At 47.2% G+C, this 16,509-nt stretch overlaps 1 protein-coding gene across 1 annotated transcript in view; it reads right to left on the reverse strand.

Annotated features, from left to right (window-relative positions):
- Window positions 1–16,509, reverse strand: part of LOC119099403 (oocyte zinc finger protein XlCOF15) — a 36,220-nt gene that overhangs the window by 3,406 nt on the left and 16,305 nt on the right. Inside the window, exons 3-4 of the mRNA XM_037222547.1 lie at window positions 3,477–3,669; window positions 1,898–1,902 (exon numbers count right to left, since the gene is read on the reverse strand). Of these exons, the coding sequence (XP_037078442.1) occupies window positions 1,898–1,902; window positions 3,477–3,669 (198 nt within the window). The remainder of the gene's footprint in view (window positions 1–1,897; window positions 1,903–3,476; window positions 3,670–16,509) is intronic.

A 16,509-nucleotide genomic window follows, 5' to 3' on the forward strand; every position in this document is an offset into this window, starting at 1 on the left:
TGGCACACGCGCCTTTAAAGCCCGCAAGTCCCAACAAATTCTAACTAAGATTTTCTACGAACACCTGGTGACGCGTAAGTGGGGTCCGTTGTAAAATAAGCACCCAATCAAGAATATGGGTCGTAGGGCGCTAAAATTTGTCAAAAGTAGGCGTCTTCCCGGATCCAAAAGTCGTCTCAGAAACCAATGGCACTTCAGAACCAATATACTATTAACACCCATTTCCTTGAAACCCCACACCACCAAAGGCGAGAGCCACACTCAACACAACGGCTGTGCTTTGGAGTCGTAAGGCGCAATTAAGTGCTCTGGCGCGTGCAAGGACGAGGGGGTGGGGGAATTGGATACGGCCTCCAGAGCGTAACCGTTCCAGCTGTAACAAGTGATTGTGAAGCATGCAGGCCGCGCGAGAGGCGTGGTTCTCACTGAAACGTTCTGGCGAGCTGATCCCGGTCGCTAGCACGGTTTGTTCTGGACCACCAAGCGACTACCGGCTTGGTGGTCCAGAATACATTGCTACTTCAAGCCATTTTGATGGGGGAGCCGGGGACTCGGGGTCGTCTCTGCCTGCGAGGACGGAAAATTCCGACTGACGGCAAAAAGGCAGGCAGTGGATGACGTCAAAATGTATGCTAATTGTAATACGCTCACGCTGCCCAGCTCAGTCCAGATCCAGACTACTGTATTATGCTATCCACATCTCAATATTTCTTTTAAAAAATCGGCGTGGTTGTAATGTTTGTGCTTTTACTCTTGGCGCTTGCCCGTCAAAAAGAACCCAGCAGCAGTGGCCCGTATATTGTCTCATCACACAGCATATGGTCATAGCACAACTGAACACAGGAAACAAACGTGGCCAGGGTGGTCTTAGAGCCAGGTGCTTATGCACAACAATGCCGGCATGCAGTGCACAGGTTGATTCATTGTGTTCACTCAACTGTCTGATGTGTCCAGTCTTAAGGAGGCGGTAAAGCGTTGGATCTTCACGGTGATATCCGCTGGGTTCAAGGTGAACATCAAGGCATCATTCACAACCGGCCCGCTTCGTTGCAGGTGACCGTATCATGAACCACTTCTACGCGAGTTCGCGTGATAATGCGTCCGAGCGCGGCAGTCATTGCCAATCGGCTTATATCACCTACAGTTATCGGTTACAGGGATAGCATCGATATGATACAGCAAGGCAGGCGTGAATTCCATCCACCACGAAATCTTCTTATTGAGTTCCGCAGTCACACACAACGTGTCAGTGAAACCTAATGTCCTATTGGGTATCGCCGCAGGCCAACATCTGCACTTTCGGCCAGCGCCGGAAAAAATCCATTAAATCGGTCTTTTAGTTTTGAATTGCTGCCAGGGTCTGGTAATTCTGACGTCGTCAGGGATAACACATCAACGTACTCCAGACAAGGCCCCGGTTGGCATCAGAGCACGGGAAGGCACGTGAGGAAGTAACGCTTGACAAGATCCGCTGGCGACATTCGCGAAACAACGCAAAGGTGCAGCATGACCTGCGGGGAATTCCACTCACGTGGGTGCATACAAGCAGCACATTGTAACTTATAACCGACGGTCCTAACCGTTGGCAGTTGCGGTACATCGCGAACAGCATGTCTCTGCGTTACCTCCAAAGAGATGCCCACGGCAGCCATATTGTCACCTTCGCCGTCGGCCACTTCACCTCTTATGGCAGGGTCTTTGCACCTGGCCGCTGATTGGAACGGATTTTATAGTGCATATTACGGACGTGCTGTTCCATGGAACTCTTGGCGGTAAAGACTTTGTAACAGATGTGACACGTAGTCTGGCCCCGGTGCACGGCTCTATGTCCACGAAGTGTCGACTGGGACCTGAAGACCATCCCGCAGATAGGACAGCGAATTTCTGGTATCGATACCTGACCTGAAAAGTCGGACATCAGAGTAAATAGACGGTCCGGAAGCCGACTGCTTCTGTATTTGCCTATTTGCGGAATCAAATGACTGCCTGTCCACAAAATCACAGCATCGTAAAGGTTCCGTGGCATTCCTCAACTAGTTTCTTCAATATTAAACACTGAGCAAGACCGTATATCAATGCTCCACAACATCTAGAAGCCAAGTTTCCAACTTCATTGGTCCTTTCGGAAATGGGGCGGGTTATCGCATGACGCCATATGATATTTTCTGATCACTAACGGGTGACAACTACGAAATTGGTCCAGTCTCCCATACGCTTCATTGCGGCAGAATTCCTCATGCTTCACTATCTTTTTGACAAGCTATAGGAACCACAATGTACAGCACAAGTGCGGAAAAATCTGCTTCCTAGCCATCAAACGTAGTCACCACGGCATTATCAGCTGAGCAGGTTGCTCGAGCCTTGGTGGTGGAGATCGCCAAAAACTATCCATCATTGCCGGACATGTAAAAATAAGGGAAACCGTTCATCAATATGGACAGAAGCAAAAGGAAGGACCTGGTACGAGTCATGAAGCACAAGGTGGGCCAGTCACAACATTTATTGGTTCGCAGTCTACATAAGTGAACTGTATGCCAACCAACTACCGAAACGGGCTCAAGTTCAGTAAACGAAAGAGAAAAAGGCCGCGGAGATATCCCTGGTGACACGGTGATCTGGGAGAACCCAATCCAGATTGGAAGAGAATTGTCCAAAATGGTGACAAAGAGCACATCAAAAGCCACGCAGCGAAGCCGATCGGTCTCAGCTGCGACCGATGGAAGACTTCTGGGGTGTGATGGATCAGCCGGTGTGTGAGAGGGCTAGGTGGCACACGATGACCGGCACCTGCGCCGCCACATCCAGTAGACAAGAGAGATTTGTGAGGAAGTTCCGCGGCAGATGAAGCGGGAGGTGTCGCGGTGCAGGCACATAACTGCGCACACGTCTTGCAAAGTGTGGTGCCCTCCACAGCAGAGGAAGAGCCAGCGACTGTAGCAATTTTACGATCCAGTGAAGTGAAAATGCTTCAGTTTGCTCCCGGTCCAATGAAATGCTTCCGTTTCAGTCCTAAAAACAATTCCGAAGCTCAGCAGATCGTACGAAAGCAATGCCCTTTTTTGTAAGCAATCGTTCCCCGCTATTTAAGGTGTATTGACATTTTAATCAAACCAATGGACACAGTAATGGCGATGCATCAAACATGTCATTCACCGAGGTACGCACGCAAGTAACAAAATGACGCCATGCACCAGGTACGATGGAGACAACAGTCGTTAATGGATCTTTTATCTTGACCGATGACGGTGTGATTGAGTACGCTAGCTCCAACAAAGCATCCCGAAATTGATGGCTCGCTGCGTCCGCTCCAACAAACCAGCACACCCTACACACACTACGTTATGCACCACGCAGGACAATAGCAGTGCTGCCGACTTCCCGACACCAGCCCACACACGACCACCCGACCTCGCACCACGCGTCGCCACCACCAGCACCAGTCACCGCTCCCGGCCCCGGGCCGCGTCCTGTCGCGTCACTTGGAGCCGCTGTGCACGCAGCGCAGGTGCATCTGCAGGTTGAACTTGGTGCTGAACACCTTGCTGCAGATGGGGCAGCGCGTCTCGCCGCGGTGCACGGCGCGGTGTCGCGTCAGCGACTCGCGCAGCGTAAACGCCTTGTCGCACTGGTCACAGGGCCACACCAGCTGACCGTCCCGCAACGTCGCCACTGAAACACGCAGCAGCGATCGGCCCACCTGTCACGTCACGTACCTGTATTGCATTTCAGACCATAGCACACTGTAAATGCAAAGGATCTGGGCTGGCAATCTTGGGGGCTACGTTTTGGTAGTTTTCACCCGGTGCTTGTCAAAGCTGACATTGTTTTTCTCGCGCAAACGTCAGGGGCTCGTAGAACAAGGACCCTTACGCAATGATTTTCGGTTTGTAACACTCATCTATCCATGTCTCTCATCATCTGTATCTGAGAGCAAGAAAGCAGATAGTTGCGGTCAGCGCGCATAAGCGTGTTCTTAGAAGCCAGCAAATAGAGCTACGCTAATATCTTCAGCCGCTGTTGCAGTTCGCCGTGACCTTCACAGCGGACGAACAGAAGTAATTCAGAAACAGTGCACAAGCGCAACAAGCTTAAGATAAACGTGACATCACACAAATGCCTAAAACTCAGGTCTTACCTACCGCCCTAAGAACTCAGACACAGAGATCCAAAAGTTCCGCGGGCATAGGTATGACATTCGAAGTGTAAAATACTCCCGTGTTGTTAGCCGTCACGCATGCTGGTACAATGAGCTGCGGTTAATGTTCCTAAATGCTTCTACTTATCTTCAGCTCTCAGATACCAAATAATACGGAATGTCCGAAGCAGAAAACGAGATTCCCCTGATCACGGGTGTTTCTGAAAGCACATAAAGGTGTTTCGAGCTTATCGTCAGATTTATTTTCAGTCAGGTCGGGAAGGGGGACGTATACATGTGCGATAACGAAAACAATGACCACGAATATGCAAATAATAACCCTAAGAACACTCAATGAAATGCCATGCGGGGCCTTAGCACGGACAACTGGCTTTGCAATGGACGAAACACACAAATCATGACCATGAGTATACAACTGAACGCCGTTTTCGTCCCTACCATATACCACTACACCAAGAGTAGCATCACAACCATCAAGGACATTGGGCATCCCGTCTTGCATCTCACTGGAGAGAATGTGACACCGAATCTAAACAAGTGTCAGGAAACTAGACACGCCTACATACACATGAAAAGCATCGCTAACCAGCGGAATATATGGCGGTCGATTACCTATTACGCAATCTCTATGGGAGACAAAATGTCTCACATCGGCCGCCGCCGGACATCCTCGTGTTGTTCATGGGCGCTTCAAATAGCCAGTCCGCCACCTACGCGACACTGCTGTGAACACCGCTTTATGACTCAGGTCGGATTTCATGGCCATAACGCCAGTATGCAGCTCCTCATGCCGACAGTGGTGGCACGGGGTCGCGGTGTAAGATATCCCCATTACTGTCTTCTTTTTTTTTACCCAACTCGGGTTACAGGAATGATGCATTGCATTGAGTTTTGGCTCGCATGACTCGTCAAATTCATCTTGAAGTATTAAATCAATGTAATGTAGCCAACAACTATACAAGCAGATTTCCACTAGACAGAGAAGGTGCAGACTGGTGAGTGCGTGAATCTATATAATGTTACGCTCGCACAACTCTGTTGAAAGAGGTCACTACATGTGCGCTGGTCAAAATCACATTCCTGATCATATGAATCCCCTGAAACAATACATCTGCTGCTTAGGTACGCCTTTCGACTTCAATTACAGTTTTTGCCCCTTCTTTCCCACTCCACACGGTGAACGCCAATCAAATGCCTCTTCAAAACTTGCTTCTGACTGTAGATCATGTCACAAAAAGGACATGTGGTTTCACCACGGTGCTACCGCCAGATGATCCCGATAGGAGGAGGGGTTATTAAAACTGCGCCCACAAACGTCGCACAGCTTGCCGGCATACCACCTTCTTCCTGCAAGAAGACACAGTGTGTTACTGTACTAAAATTACAATTGATACGTTGGGCTTATCACATGTACAAATCATCCGATCCTTGTCTCTCAAATGCTTACGCAACATACTGACCATGTCAGCACATCACAATTTCACATTTACAAGCTTCTGCATTCATATTACAAACATATCCTTTTTACTTGCGTTAAACCCGCGTTTCTGCAAAATCAAGGCAGTTGCATTACAGGTAAATGATGAGCAGGAGCGTACCTTTGGTACCACTTCCAACGTCCATCGAGCACAATTAAGTTGCATGCGTTGAGTAAACCAAACTCGGCTTTCATTTCAATACGACCCGTTTGGATAGGGGAGGGGGCAGTTTCCCCCACAGGCCTAAAATATTAACAGGACTAAATTTACAAGGTAGGTAGGGATCTATGTGAACTATTTGCGCCATATTTTGGGGTCAATAGGTCGTGAACTTCTGGTCATATCAGGTTAAACAAGGTCAAACTCCAGATCGCTGCCAGAAAAACCCCCATACCACCTCACGCTACGAAGGTTGACCTAGATCGGTCTTTTACAAAATGTCAGTGTTCAAATCAGTGGCCAATTAACTTATTTGGCCTTGCCATGGGTCAAAATGACCAAGAACCTTCGAGATTGTCGTGATACACACATCACCATGCAATATCCCTGGAAACAACATTTAACCACAGCACCACGCAATATCCCTGGGAGCACGCTCCTCAAGGCACGAGGTTAATTGAGTTAATTTCAAGTTGGTAACCACGTCTGACCTTCATGGAGCCATAAGAAAAATCCAATGACTTCTCTGCGATTAAGGAATTCAAAAAGGGCGTTAAAAAGAAGCCCACTGCGCAAACTTTTCCAGCATGCAAAAGGTTCGAATTTGATCTTGGCTTTTAGCCTGGTCCAAAGTCAATGAACATGGCCGTTAACCTAATAGCAGTTGCCGAACTGCCTACAAAACCATCCCAAAGTTTAATGGCTTTGTATAACACCCCGATGTCGCATCATATTTAACGATTCCAAATGGAATGTCTTTACTGACACGCACGACACGATTTTGACTTGCTTCAAGTCAGCGACCTAACGAGATCCGTCGAATTTATACACCAAAAGATCGGTTACTCAACCGTCTTCAATCATACAAAATTAGCGCGGCTACGACGCGCCGTTCGGAAGTTATTCTGAAAAACCTTCGTGGGAGGATGATTGACCTCCAGCGCGTGTAACACACCGCTCTCATCCCTTTATGGTAGCACACTTCGAATGCACTCTACCGACTCTTATTCTAAATTTCACCCAATGCCTACAGTTACAATTTTTACACAGCTATTACAACTTAACGTGTCGTGCCAGTGCCATAGCTGTACGTACATGTGTTACAACATCCAGGGGATACCCGTCGTATAGCAGGTAAACTAAGCACATTAAAATGCTACTTACAGCTTACATGCAAAGAAAAAACTACAGTTTAATCGGAGTGAATGTGCCAAAACCTCACCTAACCCAGATCGGTCTGATGTACAGTTTTCAGGTGCCTTCGCAGGCCAAGCTTCTGACCGAACACCCTATTACACAGACGGCACGTTGTTTCCCCGCGGTGCAGTGCTTGGTGTTGCTGAAAGGTCGACAGAGCGAAGAAAGGGCGGTGGCATATAGTGCATCTCTTGCCCGGGAACCATCTAGTACCTGAAAATACGATACCGATTGGTGGATCGAAGCGCCGATTAAAGTACTCGGACACACTGAAAGCAAATTCAGCAAACAACGAAAATCGTCCTACTTACAAGTCGGTCGCCGCGGCAAGAGGGCGGTCTTAGTTGTTTGTCAGGTTCCAGTCGTCAACGAGACGTAGCGACGTGATGCAGTAAAATATGCCGCCGATTTACACCACAGAACACCGCAGGTCCTTATCTAATTGGGAACTCCATTAAGTTAACAGGCACTGCAATGATCTTTTTACAGCAGAAATGGGTACACGTCGCAAGCCATCGTTGCGTCAGTTTTCCCGTATCATTAAGACCGGCAGTGCGTCGAAGACAACATGGACTGACATCGAGAGGCTACAAAGCAAGGAACCTAAATTCGTTCCCTTACAAGGATAGAATAAGAAGCAGTACAAAGACCCAGACCACGCACACCCTACCACATAAGGAGCACCTGTGAGGAAGGGCCTCTACCGCGCGAGGTACCGCCCAGGGCTGGATTCCAACCCTGTAGCTTTCAAACACCTCTCAAAAACAATGTATTCAAACATTGTGGTAGAAGTGGTAGAATGTCGAATTATATGGTAGTCAACCAGATTAAAACTGGGACAGACATAGGCAGACACAACCTTCACTCGCCAGTTCTAACCAGTCAATCGCAACACGCGATACAGAACTAGAAGGCTTTACATGGCACCTTACAGGGACTGCTCCACGTTCGGATATATTGAGACAAACATCAGATATGGTGGAACAAGCTTCTTCGTTACCGTTGATCGCTTCTGTGTAAAAAACGGCTCTAAATTAAATTTCACTAATTGGTAAATGTAATCCTCAATATGTCGATCATTTGATTACGTCACAGAACGTCGAGACATGAGCAATCAGCAATCAGCAGCGCAAGACGACTGTTAGCCAAGTGCTGTCTATCGTTGGTACACGTGGTGCTGCATCACCTCAAACACGAATATTGAAATGAATGTTTCCCATTGGAAGATATCGAGCCAAACATATAGGATTGATGAAATAAGCTCATTGGTATGCTTTTAAAAGAAGGCTGCACTAGACAACACAATTTCTCTGCTCAGTACATATACTTTTAAAAACTTCGCTGCTCGACTGTATCATCGTCCCTTACACAATATTGATTGCGAGCTAATTGACGGCTATTATATCTGGAAATCGTGCTCACGAACGACAGATATGAGCGACTCGACGATTATAATTGTCTTGATCTTGATGGCGATGGATAGAATCCGATAGGACGGCAAAATTTGAATGAAATCTTGACAACATGAATGCCTGGGTGACCTTGAAAAAGTCTGTACGAAATAAGTCTGTACATCTCGGCAGGCGTGTAGCTCAGGAACTAGTGCGGCTTAGGTCTTAAGAAAGACCGGGCTGTGAACTGCATCGATTGATCTTGAAGATGGCCATTTCTGTTCAAATTCCAAGCAAATGCGGAACACTCGCTTGAAGTGGTCATATTTTCTTGGCCTAAACGCGACATAGGCGGAACACCAGACGGTCCATGAAATGGAGCATTCGCAAGACGTCTCTTCGTCGTCATACATGTCTGGGTGACTTTCAAATAGGCGGTGCGAAATAGGCTGCCCAATTCTGCGTGCATCAAGCTCGGAAACAAGAGGTTTGAGGCCCACCCAGACAAATGTGGAACAGTGCCGTGACAGGACAAGAATGCACCAAAAACGTGGTCTGATTTTATTTCGCCGGGGTGGGGAATATTCTGCTTCATGAAAGCGATTTTTTAGGTGAACGGAATCTCAAACAACCAAATATTAGCCATTTACGCGTATATCTCCTGCTGTAGTGAAACGTGACGCAGGTCTAGTATTAAGTAGGCTGTATGCATGCCGCATTTTTTTACATGTATAACAAAAATACTATGTTTTGAAAATCCACTATCAGGAAATGACAGGTGCCCCTGGTGTCAGTTGAACTGCTCACCACGTTTTCCAGTGCTGCTCTTTCCATGCATAGAACAAGCTGAAATAAAATGCAAAATCACAATCGACCGCGGCAGCTTTGTCATTGGCCTCCACTCGGTTAAGTACTCAAGACTTTCCACACATTTATTGAATGAACGCACATGGATTTCACTGTCCATCCGCCAGCACTAAAATAATTAGTCTCTACATCTTGATCACTGCTGGTTCCACAATTGACGGCATGATGACCTACGAGTCCATGTTGTGAATATTGAACATATGTCTCTTCAAATCGCCCTTCTGACTGAATATCTTGTGACATATCTGACACGTCGTTTCGCCGCGGTGGAGTGCACCATGGTTCCGGTAAGTGGACGAGGCGAAAAACCGCCGGCCGCAAACGTCACAAGCCTTCCCCGGAAACCACTTGCCAGAATTGGCGCCTGAAAACAATCACCTAGTCGTGAGTTGTAAAACATATGTATGGAAACCTTGTAGATAGCTTAATTTTCGCACAACATAGCAAATGGAAAAGCGGAAGATCAGTACAAAATCACGCTTAGGAAAGGTTATTTGGGTACTATTAAAACAACTGACGAAATGAAAGAATAGCCTTGCGGACATTGCCAATGGTTAGTTCAAAGCAATTTCGCAAAATTCATAAACCTATCTGGTACAATTAAGCCCAACGTTAACTACGAACCTTTTGAAGAGCAGCGGAAAAACGGCAAATGTGACCTAACCATGCACCGTCCAATTACCACTGTTACTTTTCCAACTGTCATGCTTACGTCACTCACCACATAGCCCCTGACAAATCGTCGTACAAACTGAAATGTGCGCGTGCACTCATAAACCATTGGCCAACCGCCCACGGTTCGAAAACTCGACACCGGCCTCTTCCGCTTCTCAACCAGCCATAGTTACGTAGGCCATTCTCGAGGGTAGCTTGCGTTTTATAATGGTTGTCTGTTCTGCACAAGGACCAAGATTGACGAGGAACACTCATGCATGCAATGTTCCCTTACCATTGTACGCGTGCTGTAATGTGTCGTTATAATTAAGACATGAGACGTTGTGATGGACGTGACATTTTCAGCTTCCGTCAAATGTACGTACGTACGTACCAGAAAACTCATTGAAACGTTTGATGAATAACTTTATTTAAATCAGCAGTATGTTGAAAACGATGAACCAACAGGCAAATAAAAAAAAAATATGCAAGGAAACGCACTTGCCGACCATGAGCGTTCCGTAAGCTCATACATCACACAAGCCGACCGCTGCACGTAACGTCCAAGACATGTGGGTTTACATGTGCGTTGACTCCTCCGGTCATGTAAGTAATCGTCCCCATGGCTCGAGAACCTTTTCAAGCAGCTCCTCGCGGTTCAGGGTTCAATGGATCTGACACATTGTGGACAGAAAACCAGGCCTGGAAGACATACTTATAAACATAATGCCCTGGTTCGACTACTCCTGATATCCATCATAAGCTCGCACAGACACGCGCGACGGTCAACGAATCAAACACCGTCTATGTGGTGCACGAGCCGCAGGTGCCTACGCAACGTGTTCCTTGTAGCGAGAACGCTGTTGCAGAGGTAGCACGCCGTTAGATCGCGGTGAAGCTCCATGTGATTTATGAGGCCCGCACGCCACCTGAACACTTTGCCGCAAACCGAACACGTCGCACCAGCGTCGCGCCGACCGGTAAGCGCCTCCGCCTGGCCCGTCGAAGACGCGACACCTGGAAACGGCACCCGCGACAGTGAAGCATCCCGAACAGGGGCAAACTGCTGCAATGCTAGGCACGGATGCGGGATATCTGGCCCTTGCCTCACGTTCTTGAAGTTCCGGCCAATACTTATCTCGATCTGATGCCGATAGCACTGATGGGAGGGACGAATGAATCAGGCTATATCCCATACCTCAAAGTTCCACGAAAGCAACGTTTAATAAGATGGGGCGATACTGCACAACTTACTTGGCACACCTGCAACATTTTCCTTAACAGCTAGGACGAAATCCTTAATCCAGAGCCAATGAAAAATATGCCGCAATTTGCTGAATGCATAATGTTTCACGCATACGATCCAGAGGTCCCAGTTCAATTCTGACAACCGTTTCCATCAGAGCCGACGACGCTCATAATCTCAGCAGCTGCATGTGCCCCAATCCGTAGTCCTGGTATCCAACGATAAAAGCCATTATATCGCTCGAAACGTTTCGTTTCTTTAACATTACATCGTTCGAAACGTTTCGTTTCTTCAACAAAAGACAGACTATGTTGTGACCATATACATAGAATCTCGAGCAAGCATACGCACGTCGCGACCCATGTGATAGCAGTGTGCAACTTCACGATAACCTGGGCAAAGCAGTTTACACGTCAACTGAACTCTGATGTTACCTTAAACATATTAAGTGGCAAACATGGAAGATGTGCACGGCACGCAAGCCAACACGTTTCACTGCCGCTTGACATGTTTTGGTTGAGATCTATGCTCATGCTATAGCGCAGGTGATGATCGCTTCAACAGCGAAGGGGGCAGAGCCAGCCCGTCGTGACAAGCCCTAAAGTGTCGTCTCAAATTGCGTTTGGATGCAAAAACAGAAGAGCAGTATGGACACGTCGTATGACCGCGATGCATCCCCATGTGAGCAGACAGCGAAGATTGGTGCGAGTACACACAACCACATATTTCGCAACGAAACCCCCCGCAGGCTTGGCTCGAGTTGTCATTGGCAAAATGCTGCAGATCTGGAAGACAAACAAGATGGGTCAACGCAAGGCGGGTGACCATGTCTATGATTGCAGCCAACACGCTTTAACCAAGCTGCACGCTAGAAGAATAGTTCACATACAAGGATGGGAGCGCCTGATCATGATTTGAGCTTTAGGGCGCGCCGACTACAATGGTGACATGGTTCGCTGTAAGACACCCCCAAGCCGCTCTGGTTTGCCGACATCCATTCGCGCCCCCAAACACGAACAGAGCAAACCGTTTCGCAGTCTTAAATTCTTCGTAACAGATACTCACAAATCCGATAGTTATACGCCTTGATATGGTAACTTGCCGTTAAAAAATTAGACTTAAGGCTTTGCTCCATATCGGTTCGATTTTATTTTTTCGGGCGCATGGAATTCAGCGGTCATTTTGCCTCCTTATCGGCGGTTTATAAAGTTCAGGTGCAGGGGTAAACCATTCGGGAACAACAGATCCTCGTCCCCTCAGCGGTTGGACACGCGAAACATTCTTCAAACCTCACCCGATCGAAACATAATGGGTGTACGCTCCACGTATTATAAACAAAACGGTTTATTGTGGCCTGAAGCCATCGCGCAAGTTTTGTTTGTGGTCTTCGCAAGTTTCGGATGATACAATTTAGCGCGCCTACGCTCTTGCACTTCGTTATACACCATGGTCAGGACCACCAACATGCCAAACTCTTTTCATTCAAACATAGTTTCTGACGCACAAGCAACAACCCTTTATTGAAAATCGTTGTGGGGACCGTCATGCCTTACACATGCAGTAGCGCTAGCTCGATGACAGCGCATTCGGAAAATTCGAGCCAACTGAAAATCAGCGCCAACTGAAACCACAGCGCCACTGAACACTGAACAATCATGTGTAGCGTTTGACTAGCCATCTGCAATGCAACTCCATGTGGCACCAAGTCTTGTGCCATCCTCTGGAACGCTGCCACAAGTATGGAAGGCAGTGCGACAGGACACATTCAAATGATGTGATATCTATTATGCGGCGCACACTAATGTTGCATCAATCAGCGTCTGTGCACTGATATCTGGTGAACCTTCAGGTTTGTCTTGTTGGAAAACACTTTTGAGCACAACGCGCAAGTTGTCTCCCCAGTGTGCATTTTTTTGTGAGCACTAAGGTCGGCCTTTCGCACGTATTTCTTTTTACAAAGGTCACAATGATGCCATTCCGTCGGAACTTTTCTCTGGTACATGGAACCTGCAACAGAGCAGACCAACGGTCAGATGAATGAATATGCACAGCAGGCTCACAACTAAATAAGTTGTTGATTTGGAAAGTAACATAGCATTACGTAACACAAAATACCATGGGGCAGTAACGGCCCAAACGCAACAAATAAAATGACAAAAATGTCACGTTGACACAAGAGGCGCGTTACTTATGGCCAACAAAGGGATCGAAGCATAAGGCACAAACCACTTGTAGACAAACTTCGGGGGAAAGCACGACATGCAAAGGCGCGTAGTGCTCCCGCCCAAAGCCAGTCACTATATCACACAGCACGACAGCTCGAAATATATACCACGGACATCGTAGCAAAGCAATGACATCCATCAAATCTTGAAAGCTGTTAACGTCTTGATCGCCAAGTGATTGTGATGATGGATGAGCCTTTTAAAGGGAACGTTCCACAGTTGTACAGGGTTTTGAACTGAAATAGCCATCTTGAAGATCATTCGGTGCATTCCACAGCCCTGCCCTTCTCAAGACCTAAGCCCTTATAGTTTCTCAGCTACACGCCTGCAAAGACGTGCACGCTATTTCGAAAACCTATTACAAGGTCACTCAAGCATCCATGACCTCATAATAACGTCATTCAAATCCTGCTATTCCACTGTCCATGCGGCGATCAAGGCCAAGAAAAGTATTATTGTGGAGCCATTGATACCTGGCATTCGTGAGCAGAATTTCCAGACGTAACGGCCGTCAATTCGCTTTCAATCAATGTTGTACAAGGTAAAATGACGCAGTCAAACAGTGGCGTATTAAAAAGCTTATTTACTACATCCACAATTTGTGTTGTCTAGAAGTCTTTTCCCGTTTAAAGGTTACCAACAGGTATAAGTGAACTTTTTTCATCACATCTGATCGTCGCTTTAACACCTTGAAGGACGGAAACATTCCCTTTAACGGCGCGCCTGACGATCGAGGTCATTTTATGCCTAAACGAAGTTAACTACTCACTGGGGAGTGTATGTTGCCCCCCCTCCCCCCCCCTGGCCCCCTCTCGCAGCAGCCTTGTGCGGCAATCGCTGGCGACACTGGATATACAAAATCATCATGGATGTAGTGTTCTTAAGGTGACAACAATCGACTTTTAATACACCAGGAACTAATGGTTTATCGTTCTTATGGTGACAACGATAGACTTTCAATATGACATGAAATAACGACGTTATCAAGCATGCACTGGATGTATCACAACTGGACGTTTCAAGCTATACTAGTGGTCACGAATGGAGTATAGCAGTTTGCTCGGTATTACTTGATGACGCCGTTTTAACAGTACCCCTTGGCACAGTGAAGGACGAATATTGTTCGCATAAGACCTTAAATCCCTGATGCCAAAACACCTGAAGCTTTTGTGGTGATATCAATACATGAAACGAAATATGCGTAAAGTATGCATACAGACCGAAGTATAAGGGTAAAGTCCTAGTAAATGGGATTTTGAAGTGAAATAACCGCCAAGCAGAAAATTCACAACCACGTCTCCCTGTGGACTAAAAACTCTCACTCCCTGAGTTGGAATGCGACGGTCTATTAGACTGTTAAGAACGGTTACGAGATCGGGAGTGACAACGTCAGCAACAATGCCGCTCACCATCCGGCCGGTCGGTGATCCGCTGAGTGCAACGCCACGCGCAGCAGTGCGGTATGGGGCCGTATGGGGCCTTTCACAAAAATGTGATGCGTCCAAACTTGGCAGACAGGTAACGTGACTACGTTGAGAGCATTCCGCTTTATGCCTTATTCGTTTTTGACAGCCGTTGGAAAGGGAACACTTCTTTACACAGAACAACGGAATATACTTTTCAGGCTTCCAACGCCAAGCATCACCGACCCGCAAAACGACGGATTTCTTATGACTACTTCTTCCAAGCAGCATAGATAAATGCAGTAGAGCGCAGCTCACGATAAACAATATGGTTGTTGGAAGTTTCGGGCGCACCAACGACAGTGGTAGCAGACGACCGCAACCTAACCATGGAAAGAGGGTCATACAGGTGATTGGGATAGTGATTATGTTACGGGATATTCTGAACCCAAGATAGCAAATTTGGAATAGCAGTCTATCTGCGACATGCACCCCAAGATAGCAGATTTGGAGTCGCACAGCCCATCCACGCCAGACACCTTAGTGAGGCGAAACTCACGTTTGATCATCTGCGGAAAGCAAGCACGGTGTCGAGCTGGTCCTTCGGTATTTGGTGCTGGCTCTCCATGTGACGTCGCAAATTGGACAACCGACTGAGGAACTTGCCACATACGGGGCAGTTCGTCAGCCCTTCGTGTGTCAAACGGTGCTCATATAGTGATGACGCTGACCCAAATGTCTTCAGGCACGTCGGGCATTCCCTCCTATATTTGGATCCTAGAACAGAGTCGCGAAATGAGACTTGACGAAGTAGAAAACAAACTTACACTTGGTGCAAATGAGAACTTAGCATTTAGTGAATAAGTGCACGGAATGCAATCTTTGCGCGTCGTAAACTTGCGAACTTAAACTGCATCCATCAAGCTGAATCAACTCCCGTTGTGTCTTAGGAAAACCGTCCCCTCTGGTCGTACGTGAGCTCAACCCCCACAGGCAAAAAGCCGATAAAGAACACTGCAGGTTAAGAAGCAAGCTTATCTGGGTGTATTCGCTTGGAACAAATAGCCGTTCACTGGTCCAAAGTGTTAACGCTTTCGCCACATCCTATCATTGCCCTCTAGCCGCACACAAACATGGCACGAGTGCGCGGTGACAAACGGCTGGGGCCTGTCATTCCAGGGACCAGCACTCTGTTCTTGCACATCAAGCAGAAGGACATTGGATATATTTATAAAAACGCACCATATACAACACAGACCTTGTTCACAGTGGACAAAATGACTTCGACGGATTGAAATGAATAACTTAGCATGAAAGATGAGCCGGGACAACCCAAAACAAATTAACGATGGTCCATATCAACGCCAAAAATAAGTGCATACACACATGACAACATTCTCAAGACACGGAAAGAATGTCACCAACTCTGGAACAATCGGACAAGCCAGGAACGCGATTACGAAGTCCTTTTCCACCATTTCATAGGCAGAGAAGTACAACACAACGTGCCCATAATTGTTTCAGTTCCGCCATGGCTATCATTTCATCCGTAGTTTGGTGGGTCTTGACTTGTTAAGAGCCGCTTTACTTCCTCCATGGGTATGTGGTGAATCCTGCTCATATGTACTCGCATATAATATGTTCGGCTTAGAGCCAGCCCACATATCGGACACGTAGTCCTGCCTTCGTGCGCCGAGAGGTGCTGTCTACGAGAACGCTCGTTTTTGAAGCGA

Source organism: Pollicipes pollicipes, unplaced genomic scaffold, assembly GCF_011947565.3.
Source record: "Pollicipes pollicipes isolate AB1234 unplaced genomic scaffold, Ppol_2.1 Scaffold_2555;HRSCAF=2994_pilon_pilon_pilon, whole genome shotgun sequence".
NCBI classification, from domain to species: Eukaryota; Metazoa; Arthropoda; class Thecostraca; order Pollicipedomorpha; family Pollicipedidae; genus Pollicipes; species Pollicipes pollicipes.